Source organism: Lepidochelys kempii, chromosome 15 (assembly GCF_965140265.1).
Source record: "Lepidochelys kempii isolate rLepKem1 chromosome 15, rLepKem1.hap2, whole genome shotgun sequence".
Lineage (NCBI taxonomy): Eukaryota > Metazoa > Chordata > Testudines > Cheloniidae > Lepidochelys > Lepidochelys kempii.
The window spans coordinates 9263400-9285294 of NC_133270.1; the positions used below are offsets into that span (position 1 = coordinate 9263400).

General features: G+C 50.3%; 1 protein-coding gene and 1 non-coding gene across 5 annotated transcripts in view; both read right to left on the minus strand.

The window, feature by feature from the left end:
• KSR2 (kinase suppressor of ras 2) overlaps window positions 1–21895 on the minus strand; it is a 283471-nt gene that overhangs the window by 247516 nt on the left and 14060 nt on the right. For 3 of the 4 annotated variants that reach the window (XM_073312611.1, XM_073312609.1, XM_073312610.1), the window contains exon 2: window positions 4237–4377. In XM_073312611.1, the coding sequence (XP_073168712.1) occupies window positions 4237–4377 (141 nt within the window). Of the gene's footprint in view, window positions 1–2846; window positions 2903–4236; window positions 4378–21895 lie in introns of those variants that run through there. The other variant, XM_073312612.1, reaches the window with a different exon arrangement.
• LOC140899030 (U1 spliceosomal RNA) lies at window positions 4880–5043 on the minus strand. The gene has a single exon (XR_012155196.1). It is a non-coding gene; the product is annotated as a U1 spliceosomal RNA (small nuclear RNA).

Below are 21895 nucleotides of genomic sequence, written 5' to 3' on the forward strand. Positions count from 1 at the left end.
CCTAAAGTCCAGCCCTTTCTGGAGCAGCGTCGCCCTTCCAGTGTCACAGCGCCCTTCCCCCACGTTCCAGCCAATGGCAGGAAGCCCTGCTGTCCCTTTGGGGCTTCCCTCCCATCCCAGCCTCATCCACCAAGCAGTCCTCAACTTAACGACCTGTCCCTCTGCTGCTGGGGTCTGGGTCTCTCACCTCCTCCACACCCGGCCTCTCCATCCCTTCCTCAGGCGCACCAACCGCTGCCCTGGACGCTGCTTGCTGAGCTTTCTTCTGGCCCCTAACTCACAGCATCAGCTTCCCTTGAGCCCTGGCCCTGCTTCCAAGGCCTACTGCGGGTGTTGATCCTGTCCCCTGCAGCTATACCCCCTGCACGCTGGGTCTGCTCCAACCCATCCTCCCAAGATGGGATCCAGCACTTCCTTCCCCTGGGCCTTCTTCCCCTGCCTGGCTTTTGTTCCCCTTCCTAAATTCCCTCTTCCACCTGACCACACTCTTCCCAGGTGGTACAGATCATGTCCATCAAGCCCTCTGGGTGTTCATCAACCACCAATTACAATTCCCCCCTCGCCCGGTCCCCCCAGGCACTGCAGGTGGGAGCGGGCCTCCCAGCCTGGGGCAGACAGACACACCCTACCTTCGCTCACCCTCGCACACTGAAAATAGTGGTGTGGGCATTGCCGCTTCGACCCCGGGGGTCGCATACATACGCAGCATCCACACTGCTAATTTTTTTGCACCAGCTCGAGCCCTGCTTGCATCAGCCTGTCTGCCCAGGCTGGAACGCTCCCTGCCAGCTGCGGTGCAGACACACCCTTAGACGGGCTGTGTCACCCCATGGCAGGCAGCAATGATTTAGTAGGGGTTGGTCCTGCTTTGAGCCGGGGTTGGACTCGGTGACCTTCTGAGGTCCCTTCCAGCCCTGAGAGTCTATGATTCTCACCCTCAGTGGGCTGCACTAGGGGAGCCAGGTAGAGCAGGGGACTCAGAGATAACAGTGGCCCAATGGAAACCAATGCAGCACTGGACAAACAAAAGAGGAGAATATAGTTTAATTCTAAAGACTAAATACCCTGATAAAAGGCATGATGAAAATCCAGCTCTGGCAAACATGGGGCTTACACCCCAGTTAGGGGTTACAAAATAGGGACTAGGTGTTTAAATCTAATTGTAAAAAGGATCCTGTTATCTTCAGCCAGTGGTTCGGCTGCATTTAATTCCTGGGGTCTTGTGTGAACGGGGACAGGCCAGCCCAGGGAGGGCTGCTCCTAATGTGGATGGGGATTCGTAGCTGAGGTATTGAATTTTCAATACTTTGACTCCCTGGAGTCACAGGTTCAAATCCTACCAGAGCCGGTTCAACCCTTCCAATAAATGGATTCCCTGCTGTTTGCTGAGCCTTGATCTTTTCAATGAGGCCTTAAAGGTCAAGGTCCTGTCTGCTCCGGGAGGACACGAAAGCACACTTAGCATGTCTCCCAAGGTAAGGCTTTGCCTCAGTCTCCTTGGCTAAAATCTCTCCTCTCCCCAGTGTTGCACAGCAGGGTGGCTCCTCCCCAGAGCAGGCTGCATCTCACTGGTTCTTTACATATATATGGTGGTTTGTGAAGCGCTTTGGCAAGCCTTCTGCATGAAAGGTGCCGTGTAAGCATGAAATATTACAGGGACTCAGGACATTTCCAACTCTGCTGGTTTCCTACAGCCTCGCCAGAGACGCACAGTTAGAGACAGGCACTCAGAGGGGAGGAATCGGGGACAGTCCTTGGATTCTAGTGGGGCTCAGTGCCTTCTGCAAGGGGCTTCAACGCCTCACGGGATCATGCACTCAGGAACATGAAGCCTTGGCCCCGCTCTGGAGGCAGCAGCAGACACAACTGCACGGCCCTTTGGCGGCTCTGGTGACAGCACCCCATTCCCTGGGGCTTCCCACCTCGCTGAAGCTGCCGCATTCACAAGGTGTGCCTGGCCCTGGGGCTTCAGGAGCCCCTAATGTGGGAAGCCTGGAAGAGAAGCAGCTGCAGGGACCAGGATAGTAGTAGCATGACCTCTGCCCTCGTCTAGCAGCCAGAAGAAGAGGGAGCTATGGAGCTGGGTAGGTAGAAGACAAGTGATCAAAGCCCATAGGGCCTAGAGGGTAACTTGAAGCAGAGAAGTTTGGGGGCCAGTTCAGCAGAAGGGCACACACGCGCTGCCAGCTTTGTGCTTGAGCAGTTTGCATGTGTCCAGGAAAGAGAGCCTAGTGGTTAGAGCAGAGGATGAGGAGTCAGGAGACCTGGTTTCTGCTCCCAGTTCTGCCACTACCTTGTTCTGTGACTCTGGACAAGCCACTCAGACCATCTGTGCCTCGGTTTCCCTCATGTATGACGAGGCCACCTGCTTCAAAGGGAGTCGCAAACCATAATACTTGCCTAGAAGGTGCTACTGAAATGCAAAGGGTGTTTTCTCCGTAGCCTCTTTCTGCCAGGCAATGGGCGAGGCGTATTGCTGGCTTTTGTAACCTGGCCACCTCCCCACCAAGAACCATACACAGACCACCAGACCTCTTCACACGCAGCACGTTCAGTCTCTTTCAAGGGGGGCCAGATATGAGCCACTGACCTCAAGTTGGAACATTCCCTGCCCCATCACCAGTCAGCTGAGCCCCGCAGCCCTCTGGACAGGCACCTTACATAAAAATCCATACAAAGACCCATACAGACAGCATGTTTTAAAGTGTGGGGGGAGGGAGGGGAAGAGATAATTCTATCTACCAAAAAAGAGTGTGTTAGGAGAGCATTAATTACACAGGAGACAGCTGCAGAACCTTACCGCTGCCCTCTTGTGCAAATGCATTAAGGATACAGTCTATATTTACCTGGTCACATATTTCTACAGGACCTCTGCTTCAATCCATGCAGTTTGGAGGGCAGCTGCTAACAGCACCTTGAACACTGCACCACAGCAGGGGAAGCAAAAAGGAAGGGGATATTTTGGACAAGAGAATGGGGACATAATCCCACCCTTAGCGAAACTAGTGCCCTAAGGTATTTAATTCCATACAGACAAGACAGGACCTTGGTTTTTAAGGTCTCATCTGAAAGATCCACACACAGGAAACTTCTAAAATATTTCTAAAACATACACTATATAGTTCAACCCCAAGTAATGGAGCTCAGAGCAGGAATGACCAGCTCACTTTCTCGGACTTGTGTGATGCAGGAGGCCACACGAAACAATCCTGATGGTCTCCTCTGGCCTTAAACTCCAGGAAACTAATTTGTCTAGCAACCTCAGGAAGACGAAGCCCTGCTGAGATCTCAGGCTGTGCTTTCCCCGAGCCTAGCTATTTCCTAACTGCTGCTCAGTAATGTTTTCCAAAGTATGGAGTGTCTGCCCTGGAGCTGGGAATTCCAGCTGGAGACGACAGCTACCCGTGATGGAGCTGACATGCTACAAAGAGAAGGGTAGCCGGAGCAGCACAAGCATGGGAGGGGCTAGCTGCCCTGAGTACACACCTATGGACTCGGGAGGGGATCGTCCTGGGCTGTCTAGCCCAGCCCCCGACTCCTGCTGCCCCGGCTGCACGATTTTCAGCACGCCAGCTCAATCAGAGAGAGCACTGATATGGTTACACCTCCAGCCCCAGTGCAGACAGGCTCTGAGTCACTTCGGCACTTCAGAGAACTCAACCCACTTATCCCACTGAGCCACCAGGTCAAGAGAGCAACCAGGCCGTCCTCTGAAAAGGGGCGTTTTCCGCCTCAGATTGTATTACAGGCTTGTTTGCGGGAAGAAGAGAGCGGGTCAGGGCACACAGCCCGGGGAACGCTATGGCCAAGGACCAGGGGCTGGGTTTGGTTTATTCCTCAGTTCTTTTTTTTTAAAAAAAGAGAGGAGCTCCTCGTGCGCCTGGGAATTGGCTGTGCCCAGCGGGAGCAGAGACTTTAGGCCACGCTGTGCGTGGACTGTACGGTACGGCCTCACGGTGGCGAGTGATCTCTCTCCATCCCTGAGCTCAGCACCTGGGACACGTAGAAAGCCAGAGACCCTGCTCTGAGTGTGGAGGCGGGGGCAGGATTGCAGGCTCTAAGGAGGGATTTGCAGGAGGGGAAGCACACAAGGAGGCGGGAGGGGGGAATGGGGCACCCCAGGAAAGAAGGCGCGGAGGCACCAATGAGGAGGTGGAGGGAGGGAACTGGGTGGAGCTTGCAGGGAGAGGCAAGAGGCAGGAGCTCCAGGCTGAGGGGTGCATGCAGGCTCCTTACCTCCATGACCTCCTTGCGGATGTCCACGATGCGGAACCAGTGCAGGAGCTGAGGGAAGCCCTCCAGCTTGGCATTGCGCTCCTGCAGGGCCACCTTCCTCTTGCACGAGAGCTGGCGGCTGAAGTACTTGACCAGCTTGCTCTGGAAGAGAAGGGAACAGGCGTTTCGAGGCAGCCAGCACACAGCAAACACACACACATTGCCCTTTTCCCCAAAGCTACCATGTCCCCCGTCTTTGCAGACAAAGGGCAACCAGTCACTTAACACTGAAGAGTTTCAACACTGCATCCCACACCTGCCAGCCAACCTCCCCAGGGATTGCTAATTTGCATATATTTCCTGAGATTTGCATCTTTATAGGCACAAACCCATGCAGAGCATGTGCCAACCCCACAGCCCTGCGGGAACCAAACCCCAGCATGGCCGAGAATGGCACGTGTCGCTGGAGAGGTCAGAGTCCTTACCTGCCATACACACTGCAACCCCCACAGTCACACCGACTAGCGTCTTACTCTGCATCTGGCCTCACTAAAGTCAGGGGCACTGTTCATAAAGCAAAATGCTGCTCAACACAAGTCAGAATCAGCTCCTAAACTACTAACGCCAAGTTTCCAGTGTTGTTTTTTTTTTCCCCCTTCTTCTCCAGGGGAAAGCGCAGACACAGTCCTCCACTGCCACAAATTATGCAGTTGAGTTTCCCACATTTGGGGAAATCACAGGGGTCAGCACACCCGCAGTGCAATGGATGAGCCTCACCCTGGGAAAACTACCTTCGTGATCATGGTATCTCCCCTGCCAGGTAAGCGTTCCCACGCCTGGTTCTTCCTGGTCCCAAGAAGAGTTAGCAGGAGGGGAAGGTCCACCCCTTGCTTAGTGCTCTGTTCCAGAAATGCCAGCTCTGTACTGCTGTTCTTGGAAAGACCCCCGCATCCAGCAAATGCTGGTGCCTGTGGGTAACTCTTGTGTGCATCAGAGTTTGTAGGATGGGAGCCCAGGACTGTCCACTGGAAAGTCAGGGATCCAAACACCCCCCTCCCTCTTTTAATAGCTCTGCAGACGCTCATCTAAGGATCGAGCGTCTGCAGAGCCATGTCAGTTCACACCTGCCCACTCCCCAGTGGCAGATTTCATACGCAATCCCCGCACGGTCCTCAGGGCAGCCAACGGCTCAACTCTCCCTCTGCCAGGGCCCACGTCTACAATCAGCGCAGGAGACTTGACGAGCCTACAGTGCAGAGGCAGCACCGGTGCATTTCACGTGCAGACCACAGAGGGTTGAATGAACGTCAGTGGGTGCCACAAGCATCCAAGGTTAAATTCAGCCCAAGCTCAGCCTCCATGTTGACAGCACCTGCAGAGAGAGGAGTGGAGCTGCTGCCGCCAGAGACGAGGCAGGGACACTCCGTTTTCAGTTGGGAATTGAGTGCCCCACGCCATGGGAAGCTCTGAAAACCTGCCCTACAGGTTCCCTTTACAGCTCCTGCCTTCCCAGAGAATGCCCTGGAGTGGAGACATGGCTGCTCCCTTCCTTTCCTGGGTGACGCTGAGCACTCCCACTGAAGGCAACGTGACTCCTGACAAATTTTCTACGCTTCCCTTATGTGCACTGCTGGGCCAGGCCGCAGCACTCAGTGCCTGGCAGGATCAAAGCCCTTCATTACTATTATTGTCAACACCTCACCACGTGCCTCCTGGTGCGACTCAAAGAATGTGTTCCCTGCCCTGAGGAGCAATTTCACTTTCAGCCCTGGCCATCTCTGATGCAGGGCTTCTTGGTCAGAACAAGGGGCTGGCAGTCAGGATCCCTGGATTCTGCCGCTGTCTCTGCCACGGCCCTGCTGCATGACCTCAGCCAAGGAACATTCTGCCTCAGTAAAATGGGATAATGACACTCCCTTAATGTAACACTTGTCTGCCACCAGGTATCAGCCCAACATTTCAGTTTGCAGGGGACTGGGGTAGCCGTTCGGGCTTTTGGTGCTCGGTGCACGGACAGACCTACATTTCTCCTCGCTGGTCACACATACATTTAGAGCTAGGACCTTCCATGTCACATTTCAAAGCATTCCACAGCCACCCTTGACAACTGCAGTTAGCCAACAAAGACTTTCAGATTCTGAACTGGAACGACGCTAAGTACCTGGCCGCGTTAGACTGAAATAGAGCTTATAATATGGTTCATTTAAGACACTATCGCAGAAAGAAACCCTCTGCAATTCCCTTTCCTGGCTTTCAGCTTGGTGATTCTGTGCCACTTCTGTGGAACGCTAGGTGGCCCTAAGCTATCATACATGCCTGGCTGAACATTTCCCATTTCCACAGCATCCCCTGCTTGATGCGTTATTATGAATGTGACGTGCAGCGCTACAAAAACCACAAGGGTAAAACCCAGGGCATTCCTAAAAATAGTGAGTGCTAGCCTGCTCCCGGTGAAGTCACTGGCAGAACTTCCTTTGACTTCAGAGCTTGATTGGCTACCCTTACGTTGCAGCTTAAGTGCTCGCCAATGTAAAGGTTGCATAACTGGACCATGGAAAGACGTGTTAGAGTTAGAGAGAGCTGAGATCAAAATAGCACCTTAAAGTTTTTGGGATTTTTTTTAAAAGGCAATTGGCAAGGATTAGAAAAAACACCCCAAGTAAACCCAACAAAAATACCCCCCACAAGATATGTGCAATGCCACTCAGCTAACCCAGGGACTGGATTAGTAATACTTGGCCCTGTTCCCCTATCACGTCCCTCTGGTTTGTCTCATCTTGTTATCTCTCTGTGGGCCCCATTGTGCCCCAGGATTTACAAGCACAAATCCTCACCAAGTCCCATTAGCCAACATGACACTGCACTGCCCCGGGGGCCTGCTTTAGCGGACCGTGATGCAGACTCAGGGCCTGACATGGGTAGTTCTGAGACGTTGACTGTGTCTTTTATTCATAACACCTAGCATGCTCCTGGGTGATCAGTGAATATTGTTTTTATACTAACACACACTCACACCAGAAAACCTAACATTTTGCAGGCTAACAACTAAAAGAACACAACTGAAAAACCTAGCGTAATGCATCACTCAATGTGCTTTGTTCATTTATTTTGTCAAGTATAGTTTAAGGGTTTTTTTGCTGCCTCAGTAATAAATATCGCCTTTAGCATTGCAGCAACAGTGTGTGTCCTTTGGGCCAATCTCTCCACTCACATAGGTAGAACATCATTCCAGCTAATGGAGATGCATCAATGTAAACACTAGGAAAACGTGACCTAGATTACATGTACACTGTGGGTTTTGGCATGGGGGGAATTAAAAGATATTAAGAGCAGGAGTAGGGGCTGCAAAGGAGACACGACAGGTGCAGACTCCTAGCAAGTCTTTAAAGTGAGGTTTTCCAGGTTTCTGCTGTGAAGTGATTTGCTCGCTTCTCGGATGGGATGGTATTATTGGCCAGGTCCAGGGGGTCGGCAGCATGCAGCGTAACTGGGCTGCCAGCATCAATAAGGGATCCTAACTGAGGACTGAACATTATTTTGTAATAGTTGCTTTAAATATGAGCAGGCATGGGGTTTCCCAAGTCTGGGGTCAAGGTGGAGACTTGGGAAAAGGGGGCAGCTGAGCAGGAACCCGGATCCTGTTGTTACACTCCAGCCTATACATCTGCAGTCATGCTATTGAAGTTGGTGGATTTACCCACAAGGAGAATCCAGCTTGGGAGTCCGGGGCTGCCTAACTCACCGCCCCAACCACAAAGCTGTCTCCAGGTCTCTGGTCTCCCTTGCTGGCCAGCAAAGGGGAACCACACATCCACGTCCCCTGCTAGCAACGGGCCTGGGCAGGGGTCCTTAGCTAACCAGGTGGAGCCTCACGGCTCTACTTTAGGCTTCAGTAGAGACACTGGGCCAAAGCATCTCCTCCATGTGCATCCCGCAAGGGGCTCTCCTGCAGGCAGAGCTCATCTTTCAGGGACACAGGGGAGTGCTCTCTAGGGATACCCCTTTCCTGGCGTACGGGGAGGAGCAAGACCAAGAGCAGAAGATTCGACAGCAGCATCTCTGCAGAACTGTTCCCACCTCCGCTTGAGGACAATCTATGCATGAAGCAGAATTGGCTCCAGCAGGGTTGCACCCATGGCAGCTACTGAGGAGCCCTGAGTGGAGCCGGTCAGTAGCAGCCTGGGATGGGGGGGTGGCGCTAGTGGAGTAATCCATTGATAGCACCTGCTTGCACAGGTCAGGGAGAGGGGATCTCTTCCGCAAAGATCCCAGTGATCCCCAGGGCTGGGAAGCTCTGTACGAGAGTCCAAGAGTGAAACTGACTTGTCTAGTTCAGCACTCCGGGCAAAAGGGAAACAAGCAGCACCAACTGTGAAAAGAGAGCTGGAGTTTCAAGTTCCTTTGCTGTAATCATCAGAAGGTGCTGAATAAATCGCCTGAAGGGTATCTGCTTCTTAAGAACGTGAGGCCCCATTCTCCATGCCCTGGTATCTTGTGCAGTCCTCACCCCAGTGCAAAGCGAGCTTACAGCCCTGCCAATGCTGCCAGCAGGAAATGCCAACCTGGGAGTCTGAACCCACTGTGCACAGGTGGAAACAACTCCGCAGCACGAGGCGCACAGAACGATACAAGGCAGGAATCAGGCCTATGCTTTTTGACCTGACAGTGTCCCCTTAAGGAAGAGTTGTTGGGCTCATCTCACCTCTCTCAAGTTCGAAGCCGCAGAAGAGTGTTTGAAACAAGTCACAGGGAAGCAAGTTCTATTACCAACATCCCACCAGTGACATGACAGGCATCAGTGAGGTAGAAGACACGCTCTTAAAGTACTTCCAAAACCTCCTTTGCCAGGCTGACCTTTCCCCCTGCTTGATCTCACCCCAGAGACATGCTTATTAATCCTTGGGAGAGTCAAGTGCCATCAGCATTTAAGAACTGGGCCCTCCACCCTGCAGTTGGTCTTCACAAACCGAGGGCTCCACTTTGCTACTACCAAAGTCAAAGACAGATTTGCCGTTGAGTCAGGGGGAGCATGGTCAGACCATCGCACTGGCAGAGCACTTCTGAAACGGATGTGAGGTTTTCAGCTTCTGGCTGCCAGCAACCGTTCTGCTCCGATTGTTGCAGAAACGGGCACCAATGGACTGAGTGCTCAAACCCACGCTCCTCCAAGCCTGGGACCAGCCTACCGAAGGGATGGACTCTCTCCCCATGTCATACGGCCACAGCTATGGCCAGCAGGGGCACCTGAGCTAGATCCCCTCCTCCCCCCTCCCCACCCGCATTATAGACCAGAGGATGCTCCTGGCCCCATTCTCAGCCTGTCTTGGTGACCTTTGGGCACTCTGCAAAAGTGGTTGGAGAGGGCTGAGGGTGCTTCCCAGAGGGGCAGCTGGAAAGGAAAGGCGTTCCCATTCAAATAGTCACTGTAATACTGCTGAAGTTTTACTGTGCTGCTAATGATGTGTTAGAGCACCAAGTCTCTTGGATGGGCTTTTTATTATTTTAAAGCTAAACCAATAAATAAGTAGTATGACTACTCCCACGGACATCACTAGGGAAACTGGTTGCAGGCTTGGGCCCTAAGTGGGTGAAAATTCAGCCAGGGGATCTGTAACTTTATTTGAAAGAAAGGCTGGGGTTTCCAAACTCTTCCTTTATTTCCACCAGGCTGACACCTGCTCCCAAAGCAGCAGAAGCCAGCACACGAGCTGCCGTGTGAGCTGCTGACTGTTTTATTGATTTCTATAGCACCTACTCTCCTAACCCTGCACAGATCAGTTACAGACAATGGATACCCCAAAACAAGGACAGAACCGAAGCACAAGAAGTGTGTCTTGTCCCATTCCCTAAAGGGCCCTGTGGGTGAGCTCAGACATGCAAGGACTCTGAACGCTAGAGGTGCTTGCTCCTCCTCCTCCCCTTCTGACTTTAGAGCCCTTTTAAAATCAGCAGTGTTTGAAAAATGGGGGAGAGGGGGAAAGAGGTCGGAACGAACACAGTAGTTCGAGTTCTTTTCACAAGGCCTTTTTCCTAAAAGACACACACCTCCACTCCAACTGTAGTCCGTTTTTGTTAAAATTAGCGGTCAGGTCCGGTATGGCGTCTGTCCCCGAATCCCCCCTGCCAAGCTTTATGGTTTTACAATCTTTTATAAGAACCCACTGCTCCAGTGACATTCTGGGAGAGACCCAAAGCACCGCTCGGAGGAACACCCAGCACATGGTTGGTGCCGCACGAGCACCCGGAGGCCCCAGTCAAGATCAGAATCCCGTTGTGCTAGGCGCTGTACCTCCCACCATGGGACTCGGATCTTGACTGGGGCCTCCGGTTGCCAGCGCAGCACCCACAGCCGCACTCAGCGTTCCCAGCCCAGCAGGGACAGTGTCCTTCTGAGACTTGAAAAACACCTCTCCCAGGGAACCAGTGAAACTGACCGCACACAAAGGGCACAGTCCACCCAAGGACAAGCGAGGTAGAGCCTTTGACTGTCCAATCTCCTGCAGGGCTCGAAATCAGACATGTTGCTTAGAAGAGCAGGTAAAAAGACATCCTGACCCAAGTATAATATTTAACTCGATGATGCCCCTTAAAAAGGTTTCTTATTCTTACGTAAGAAGTGCTTTAAAAAAAACCACAAGACTTTTGTAAGAGGACAAACATTGCAAATTGGGTAGTTGTTCTGGACAACAAGGACTTGCTTCTGTTCCCCTGCACCTGGATAAACCCAGGCCATCTGAGGACATTCCCCACTCACACCACACTGCTGGGCTGCGTGGAAGTTTGCTAACCCTCGGCTCTCATGGGAGCATTAGAAAGAGCTGGACAGACACAGTGGAACGACTGCTTCATCGTTTTTGAACTCTGGCTGCTGCAAGCACTCAGCACAGCAATTCAGCTGCCCTTGTTTCACTTTAGTCACTTCACTCCCCTGTCTGGGCAGATCACAGCAGAAGCCATCTGTTGGGAGGGGAGCAAGTCTCCAAGGAGCCCATTGGGGAGCAGGAAGAAGTAGGTGTATGTCACCCACAAATGACAAGGAGGCCACCAGGTTTGCCCACAGCGGAAATCCTCCCCAAAGCACAGAGACCACCCAAGGCCCTGCTCACCATGGTCTTACTATGACCAGCAACACCCCCTGTCAGCTACTCTAGGGGAGCATGATCCATTTACAAGAACAGACAAGGAACCCCTCAGCCTAGGCACCAAGAGTCATCAGTCATATAGATTCTGCAAGCCCAATGCTGCCCTAGTTACACCTGTGCAAGCACAGGGTCCTCCAAGGCTGCACTCGGTAAAGTGACGCCTCTCACTCTTATTAGGGGAACAAGCCCCACCTGTCGTCCAGAACAGATGGCTAAACACAGCTGATTCTTTCTACCAACAGGTGGTGCAGTGGGAAGGAAGCAGCTATGTCCTGTTAACTGGCCCCATGGCTCCCCAACACACATATTTCTCATTACACTCCCACAAGGAGCTTAAGTCCCAGCTTGTTTGTTTTTTCTTTTCTGTGCACTTTGGTCAGGCTCCCAAGGCACTCAAGAGGAAAAGCACTCACAGAGATTCATAGGAACACGGGGGCTTGGACAACACCTTTGCCTCCAAGCTTATGAAAGTCTAAAGAGAAAATGCACTAGCCCCTACTTTCACTGCCTACCCCGGGAACTCCCAGAGCTGGTAACAATGTTTGAACAAGCTGGCCAAGCACCAAATACCTTCCTGCTGCTGCTATGATTCCCTTTCAGAAGGACAAGAAAGTGCCCTCCATTGGTATTAAAAACAAGGTGTGAGGGCCTGAATCTGCCATGCAGAGGGCCAGGCATGCCTGGCTTAGCCCTACACAGGGAGAGGCCCAGAGAGGGACACAGAACTCTCTGAAATGCGTCTCCCCCACTGCTGAACAGCACACCCACACAAGGCCACAATGCTTGTTTTCTGATCTGAAACTCCCACACGATCCCATTCCAGCGCCGTGCCCTTGCCCCACACGCGGTCAGAACACCATGAGAGTTATTGCAGACTCGGACTGTGAAGACCCAGGAGGGAGGTTCATCAGAGGTTAAATGGGTCATCATTATTTGTATTAAAATCTTTTAATAGTCCCAAGTCCCAATAAGGAAAAGAGCCTGATTACCCAGCACACGCAGTAGGGATACACCTCCTTTTTCTTCTTCTTACTGCTCTTTCCAGGAAAAAAATCATAAAGTCATAGGAAGATAGGACTGGAAGGGACCTCAAGAGGTCATCAAATCCAGCCCCCTGCACTGAGGCAGTACCAAGTAACCTAGACCATCCCTGACAGGTGTTTGTCCGGCCTGGACTTAAAAACCTCCAACCACAAGGATTCCACAGCCTCCCTTGGAAGCCTGCTCCAGCTTAACTACCCTTCGAGTTGTAAAGTTTTTGCTAACATCTAATCAAAATCTCCCTGTTTGCAGATTAAGCCCATTCCTTCTTGTCCTACCTTCATGAGCACTGAGAACAATGGCTCCCCAGCCTCTTTCTAACAGCCCTGAACATATTTGAAGACTATCATCACTGTCAGCTTTTCTAAACCTTTGATCATTTTTGTTGCTCTCCTCTGTACTCGCTCCAATTTGTCCACCCCTTTCCTAAATGGGGGTGCACAGAAGTGGAGACGGTACTCCAGCTGAGGCCTCGCCAGTGCTGAGTAGAGCAGGAGGGTTACCTTCTGGGTCTTCCATAAGACACTCCTGTTAATACCCCAGAGACTAATTTTAGCCTTTGTTTGCAACTGCAGATTTTCCTCCTTTTTTACCTTGGGGCAACAGGTTAGTGGCATTTGCTCAAAACTAAAAGGGCTCTGGCTGGCTACAAGACTTTTTTTTCGGCAGGCGGAAGGGACTGATTGGTCTGTTCCTACCAGGGGTGGGGTTAAGAGAGTGTACAGCCTGCTCCAGGAACGAGGCACTTACACTCGTTCGAAAGGACAGCTTGGGGAGAAGTCTGGTTTAGCTGTGTGGTTGCTTGTATCTAGTTGGGGAGCTCAGTTGAGTCAGAAGTCTGGTCTAGTGTTGAGGAGCTCATTTCCTCTTGTGTGTTTTAATATCGTTTAGGGGCTTATTTTAGCCTGGCTGTGCGGTGTAGCCGGGAAGCATGGTGTGTCTCAGAAGCTTGATCTTGATCTTGATCTTATGGGATTAGCTTTAGGTGCTTACTCTCGCCTGCTCCAGTTTTAGAAGTTTCATTTGCATTAGTGGTGCAGCCTGGACTAGGACATTCCACAGGTAAACTTCAGGGGCACATCTGCCCCAAGGGCACTCTTCAGTGGAACATCACAAGTTTCTGGTCTGTCACCCCTCCTGCTTGATCTGTATGTGAGGTGAGGCTGTCAGGGATGCAGAGTTATCTAGAACTGGGTTGCAAAACTTTCTGGGAAAACTGACAGTGGGAGGAGAGAGTCCATCTCTGGAGTCCATTTCTGAGTCAAAAACCGAACTCCTGCTCTTGATGAAAACCTGAAAAACTGGTGGAAATTAAAATAACTAAGACTTTAGTCAAATTTGCAGGGGAGTGGGGACAATACTTCCTGACCAGCTCTAAAGCTATCACAATGCTGATTACATTCACCTATATGCATCTCTCATCAGCTCACGAAAGCTTATGCTCAAATAAATTTGTTAGTCTCTAAGGTGCCACAAGTCCTCCTTTTCTTTTTGTGGATACAGACTAACACAGCTGCTACTCTGAAACCTGTCATCAGACCTGGACTCTGCAGTTGCTTTGCTTTCCTAGGGATAGATCCACAAAGGGATTTAGGGGCCTAAGTCCAAAATTTAGGTGCTCAAAACCCCTGATCAACTGCTGCCTAACCCTGCAGGGACTGCAGTCCCTAGGTGTCTAAACTTCCACTGCTGGACATACGCACAACTGCCAGGTGCCTAGCTCACACCTAATCACCAGCAGGATTCTCAAACTCTGCATTCCCCTCTCCTAGTTTGCCTGTGGGGATTGATCTGGTAGGTATATTCTGAGCATGTCTACTACCTCAGGCCTCACGTCACAGATAGCTGCACCCAGTGGTTTGCACACTTAGGATGTGGGAGAGCCAGGTTCAATCCCACCCCTCTCCCTGACGTGGAGCAAAGATTTGGATTTAGGTCTCCCACCTTCCAGGTGTGAGCCCTAACCACCAGGCAATGGGGTAGTCTGGTGTGGGCCTCTCTCAGTCTCTCCTGCTGGCGCTGTTCCACTTTGTATAAATAATCAAGTAGTCACTGGAACACCTCCCAAGTGCATGCCCTGGCCCCGTGCATAGGGAGTCATTCTGTCTTTGGCCCCATGACTGTTTATAGTTCATACAAAGTGAGAAGGCTTCAAGAGGAAAGACTAAGCCCTACAGCAGACTGTCCCATAGACCAGAGATGAAGGTACTCATCTGAGAAGGCGGAGACCTGGGTTCAAATCCCTGCTCCACATCAGCTTTAGAATTTCCTCTGCCTAATGACACATAAGGCAACCCATATTTCCCACTGCTGTCTGTCCAGAGCAAGGTGTTTGGCTCCATCATAAATTGTCCTGCAGTAAGTCATTCTTTGTCCTTCACGGCCTCTCTTCCGTCCAGGTGGGACCCAATCGAAGGTGTACCTTGTGCTTTTGTCACAGGTAGCCTGATGACATGACCAGCTTGTAGTCATCTCTGTCTGATTGTTAAGTCTACAGTCTGCTGGGCTATGCAGTGCAACACTTCCACACTGGTTATGTGAACTCCCAAGTTTCTTCTTAAACAATGCTGGTGGAATGCATTCAGCTTCCTTGTCTGTGTACTTCCACCATCTGCTATGCTTCCACAGCATACAATAGTGATGGAAGGACAATAGGATTGTACAACCTCATTTTAGTGAGTAAAAGTTTCTTCTTACTCCTCCAGATGCTTGGCAAATGGGGAAATGATCTACTGGCTTTGTCAGTTCTTGCCGTCACTTCTTCCATGAGCTGGCCATTAGCAGATATTGTACTTCCAAGATAGACAAAGTCATCAGCTGTTTCATACTCTTCTCTATCAGTCACACATCTGTCAGTGTTGACAGCATTCTCTCCTATTTCCATGGTTTTGGTCTTCTGTTAACTGATACTGAAAGTCCCACATTGGCAGCTTCTGCCTTTATGTTCATGAAGAGTCTTTTCATTCCGTCTGAATTGGTATCCAGTTGACTAGATCACCTGCAAAAAGTCTTGCAGCCTATCTCTTGCCCAAGCAACCAACTGTCATTGGCAGCAGCTGACACTCTTATAAGGACTATATGACAATGCAGAAGAGAAGTGGGGATAGTACACAACCTTGCCTTACATCAGAAACAATATTAAACCATTTGGTGTCCCCCATCTCTGTCCAGAGGCAGCATGCACACTCATCATACAAAGCTTTTATCAAATTAACAATCTTTTCTGGAGTTCCATAGTGACTCAGGCACTTGCAGAGGGTTTATCTGTGGCACTCTCAAATGCTTTCATAAAATCAAGGAAATTAAAAACCATCTGCTGCTGATATTCTAAGCCTCTCTCAATAAGTCTTCTCAAGGTGAAAATCTGGTCTGAATGTGACCTACCAGAGCGAAATCCAGCCTGTTCTTCCTTGAGCACTTTATCAATGGTGGTTTTCATTCTATTCAAAACAATAATGCAAAGCACTTTTCCACGAACATGTGGGAGTGTGGCCCTTCTCCTATTATTGGATAAAAGCTTTGTCCACTTTTATGGATTTTGCAGATAACACCTTTTCTCCAATCTTTAGGACAGATCTCCTTTTCCCAAGCCATCCTGTACAACCTGCACATGTAATTCACCATCATTTCCTCCAGATTTTAACATCTAAGTATCTGCCTTGGCATAGCCTGGTGCTTTGCCGCTCTTCAGTTGGTTTACAGCCTCAGGCTACACTGGCAATTGAATGACAAAACTTTTGTCTTTCAGTGGTGTTAAACCCCCGCCCCCACCACCCAAAGACAAAAGTTTTGCTGTGACAAGTGCCATTGTGAACAGCGCATTGTCCTGCCGACAAAGCTAATGCTGCTCGTTGGGGGTGGAAATTTTTTGTCAGCAGGAGAGCCGACAAACAGCGGCTACACTACATGACTTTTAGTGGCACAGCTGTGGCAACATAGCCATGTCGCTAAAGCTGTGTAGTGTAGACAAAGCCTTAGTTACTTCCTCAGTAGCAATTACTTCTAATGATACAAGTCCACTATTCCGTCACATTTCTCAGTGTGTGTTAGAGGTTCTCAGCGCATGTTAGTAAGTAGGCCCAACCTGGAAACGTTCCATCCGATGAGCTCTTTGTCCTTCTTCTGTCGTTAAAATTGTACCATCTCAAGCCTTCAGAATGCTACAACGGTTCAAAAATTGTGATGTCAGTTGTTTAGATACTAGACAACATATTTTTAAAATCCCCTCTCCCATATGCCTCCTCTGCTTCTCTTGCTTTATTTTCCATCCATTCTCTCTTATCTCTTCTGGCTGATCTTTTAACTTTCTTGTCTTTGTCCATATATTCTTGCTGCAGAGTAACTCTTTTATTGCTGTCTCATTCTTGCGGAAATCTTTTCTTTAATTCTTTCCTCTCTTCAACATGTCTCCATATATATAATGGTTGGAACCATTCTTTTTTCTTAGATGGTTATATATATTATATATATGCAAAAAATTATGACCTCTGGGTCACCAAGAGGTGATCCACATACTCCTGTCAGGAAGAGATGCTTCTCTCTCTGGCTGGTCATGTGCAAAATGAGTAGTGTATGGTTCACAATGGATGCCCATTCACAGTCTGAGCAAAATGATAATCAATAGATAGCAGAACTTGCAGAAAAAAACAAAAACACTGGGGTTCTCCTGTTTAGAAATAAGAAAATGCACTTTTGAAACTATATCTGGGGTGCAGATGAACCCACAGGTGTCCTTGAATCTGTGAGGACAAGCCACCAGCAGGCTTATCTTATGAGAAGGGATCTCAGCCAACCAAGTTGAAGATGCTTGGAAAAGGACTTGGAGTAAGCTAGCCTGTAGGAGATAGCAGAATGCCTTGTTAGGGAAGTTTAGGCTCGAAAAAACATGTTACGTTGTTTTATATGTAACCATTTCTTTCCAATATTCCTACTCTCCAGCACTTGAATCACTGTTCTGTGGTAATAGATTTTGTCTTGTTTTCACTGCACTTCATGACACCATCTCAGGGCTGTGTGTTAAGAAGAGTGGGGATCCTGTACTGAATCTCGCAAGCTGGGGTGTATCGTTTCTTTGGGAATAGTGGATCTGAGAGTTTGGTGAGCGTGCAGAGGAACAGGGGCTCAGCACCCCAGAGGGCCACTCAGAGGACGCAGTGGGGTTGGTGTGTGCCAATCACTAACCTGCCCAGAGAGAGAGGCCTGCAACGCAGTTGTGTGGCCAGAGGCTGGTAGTGTCAGGGAGCTGATCCACAGCAGGCACCGACAAGACTTCCTCACGCTAAGGGCAGGTGGTGTCAGTTGGATTTGCTGCTTGGGCAGTGCTACCAGCCCATCCTGGTTTTCCACACCTGATGGTTGTATCTGCAAATCCATGACAGACGGGTCTTGTCTCCGGGTTGTTACCAAAACCGAAAGCGTTTTCACATGGACAGATTGTTAGCCTGACTCACAACCCCCTCCCAGGAGGGCCAGTGGATTGCCTTCAAGCTGGCTCCTACCCTCCGAACCAGTGGTTCTCAACCTATTTACCATTGTGGGCCGCATCCAATCCTACCTGTATGGCCCTGAGGATGTCACATGGGCTACAGCTGTGTGTTGATTGGGCTACAAATGGCCCACTGGCTCAGAACCACTGCTCTGAACTATCTGCCTTGGGTGGTCCTGCCAGCATAGCTCTCAGCATCATCAGATCTCGCAAGCCTTCCCACCCATCAAGGCACAACGCTACATCAGGCAGAGGAGGGAGTTGAACCTGGGTCTCCCACATCCTGAGTGAGCGCTCTAACCATTGGACCCAAAGTTAGCCCACCACCATGATGACAACGTCCTAGCGTCTAGCAGGAGTGGGTTTAGCAGGGGCTCCTGACTCCAACTGCACCCACAGAAATCATGAAACCAAGGATGCATAAACAGGCAAACATACACTTCTCCCAGCCTGGTGTGGAGGGGAGGTCCCAGGGGTTGGGGAGAGGGGGATATTGGAGAGCGACCCTGCCCCATACTCACACTCCACCAGCAGCTCCTGTCCCATGGAGCTGGGCCTGGCTCCCCACTTTGGAGACTGTGACCTGGCGCCTCTCAGGTTTGGCCCACTCACCCCTCCATCATGACAGAGGGGCAGCTGGGCCAAATGTGAGCGAGTGGCTTTGTGACCAAGTCCTGGTCACAGCTCTCTGGGCCTCTCCCCTCCAAATTACTGCATGAGTTCTTCCCGGGGGGCTCCTGAAAAGTCACTCGATGCAGGCTGCAGCTGCCTGCTCACCCCGCAGTGCCCCTCACAAAGAACACATAGGGCAAGGCCCATCCACTTATCCATGGCCTCACTTTTCCAAAGTGCTGAACACCCACAGCTCCCATTGAAGTCAGTCAGAAGTGCAGGTGCTCAGCACCTTAGCAAAATCAGGCTCGGCCAGCTCCAGCCTGAGAGGGTGGGGGAAAGGATCTCCCATGACTTCCTAGAGCCAGGACCCTGGCTTGGGGTCTCCTGCCACCAGAGCACGTCAGGGTGATTGCTCACCAGGCTGGCTCTGTTCTGTTCTGCCCACCCGGGGCTCTCAGTCCCTGCACTACGTGACAGGGAGCTGGAGGCATGTATGCCCACGGTGTGACTCGCGTGGTAGTCTCTGCTCAGAAGGAAGATTAGCGGGAAACGGCGTAGATCCAAATGACAGTGCGTTGCCAGAGTGCAACGCCTTCGTGGTGGGAGGAGTGTTCCATGAACTCCCTCTGCCCAGTGCTGAGAGACTTTCCCTTGCACGGTCCCCAGGGAAGGGCCTGGTCCTCTTCTCCCGGATGTTAATGGAAGTCTTGCCATCAACTTCAATTGGAGTGGGAGCAAGCCCTAAAATACAGCTAGCTTGTATTGGATATTTATGCTCAGGTCAGACTAATTCAAATTCCTTGTACCCAGTTTTATAGTGAAGCTACTCTGCTTTGTTACAATAGCCAGGTTCCTAACGTTCCCTGTTTGGAGAGCTGCCTAGACACAATGCCATTCCTTGCCTTACAGGGAGGCCTATCTAATTAAACCCCTCGTGTAGAAGCCCTTGAACTAGTTTCACCCCTCTTTACACCTTTTTAGCTTACTGGAGCAAGCTAAATCAATATAAGCAAGGGTTAAACCAGTTTAAATGGCCCTATATTAGGAGTTGGCACTCGTTTAAGCAGATCAGTTTTTAAAATCAATTTAGTTAAACCTGTATACGTGTCTAGTAAGTGTCTCTCCCCTTCCCCCACTATTACAATTGAATAATTAAGATTCTACTATGTAGATCAATTAGATTAAATTGATGCAAACAAAATTGCTAGTTGACTCATTGCACTGGCTAGAGCAAGGACCTGAGAGGGTTGGAACTCCTGGATTCTCGTCCCAACTCTTTGACTGACTGCATGTTCTTGCACAAGTCACTAAGGATCAGATTTTCAAAAGGATTCACACTTTAGGGGCCTAAATACCTTTGAAAACCTGGTCCTAAACATCTCTCGGTTAAATGTTGCGAATAATACCTCCCACCTTCCCTTCCCTTCCCTCCCCAGTGCTGTTGTCAGAATTTCATTAATATTTGTAATTTGCATTAAGATGCTTCGGAGAGAAGTTTCCTAGAAGTGCGAAGCAGGTATGATTCAGTGTTAAGGAGAAGGGCCAGTGCATGGGCAAAATGTTTATCAGTTACAGAAGTTGACAGCTGCCAGAGGTTTGCCAGGGCAGCGTCACTTTCATTATTAGGCCTTATTGCCTCATCAGCATTTGCTAATAAGCAGCAGCTGGCCTCTGAGCTGCAGGGGGAAAAAAATTATGCATAACAAAAATGCTCTGAAAAAACCATGGCCTGACAAGCCAAAGGTATAGAGACTAAGAATAATTCTACCAAGACACATGCTGAGCTGAAAGGTGAGACCTCTGCTTTCACGGATGCAGCGGATCAGAGCATGTTGGCCTCTTAATGATCATTAAGAAGCATCACATTGCTCTGTTGCCATCAAGTTTTAAAAGGCAGCCTGGAGAAACCGCGTGGGACTTCCAGCGTCTGGAGCCCTGGATGAATCTTTCACCCTTTGTGTGCTACTCTCTGTGTCCAGCTGGGGGTCTGAGTTCTGCTCGGCTCTTAGCTGAACTTCTTAACCATCCTAAAAGAAGTGAGGAGCATAGAGCACTTTCCTGCTAGAGCAGAGCGGAGTTCCCCCTCTGCTCCCAGGCCTGGCTGATGTGGTGAGAGCTCCCCGTCCTGTGGTAAGCCACTTTACCCAGCGATTGCAGGCATCTCAACTGGAAAGGTTAAGGGGATTTCCACCCTCACCTCCCTGCCCCCACTGGGAATTCCCCTTCCCAGAGAGCAGGCTGCGCTCAGGTTTCCCTCCTCACACTTAGAGGTGCACTGTGATCATGGCCAGGTTGTTCTGGTGCTATTTCAATGCGCCTGCCCTTCGGTGCGGCCAAGCGGCACGTTACCCCGTCAGCAAAAGGCTGCGCAGTGTTATGGGACCAGCTTCTGCGAACGCCCTGAGTGGAGCACAGACACTAAGCAGGCTAGATTGGTGATAAAGCTGGTCTCCAGGGAGAGGGACAACAGCTGCACCTCTCTCAGAGCACCCTCTGCCAGCTAATCTATGGAGCTGTACTGACGTCAACCACACTGGAAACCGCTTCCCTGCCCTGACCTGCTTGGAGATTAAGATCAGGGGGTTGAATCAAAGGAAATGTGCATGGAAAAATTTGCAAAGAAACCACCTGTAGGAGCACAAGGCTAAAGTAAATTAACCTCGTATTGGATTAGTCAGACTATGCAAATGGCGTGGAAATGTAATCCACCTTTGATAGCTCTCCAGTAATGTCGGGAGGTGGCCGCGGTTGCCACATGCTGCATTTAAAATTTTAATGAATGCATATTTTCCCTGTTAGGCTATACACCAACTATAGTGATAAATGATCCCCCTACAATACACACTCTCGAGCTGCCAGCTTCTTGAAAGGACGAACCGAACATCCAGGCTGCTCTGACTCTCTTCCAGAACAAAGAGGGAGCTAGTGATGTTACTGGGCAAACATCTGGAATATTCAGGCTAGGTCAGAGTGTGAAGATGACTCTCTCAGATAGGAAGAGGCATGAATCTGATGAATAAGACAAAGTAGGTGACAGAGGGGCTGTCCATTTGCAGTGGGAGCCCTCCCTCTGCCAGTTTTTAACTGGGAACCCTCATTGCGGGCACTGCCAAAAATTAGTCTTGATGTATTTTCGAGCGCAGGTATTGTCTTGCCTGCTTGATTAGCATTGCAGATACAAGGGTCAGCGTGGCCTCATGTTGCGAGGTGTAGAGCACTACATGGCATGTAGTTTCTGTTGCTAACCCTGAAAGCTGCCCACCCAAAATGCTCTGGGCCTGACTCTCCACTGCCCTACACCTGGTGCCTGCAACTGCCACAAAATGGGAATCGTGCGAGCATAACACGTTTACTAGCATAACGTGGTAGCATTTCACACCCGCTTTGCAGAGGTTCG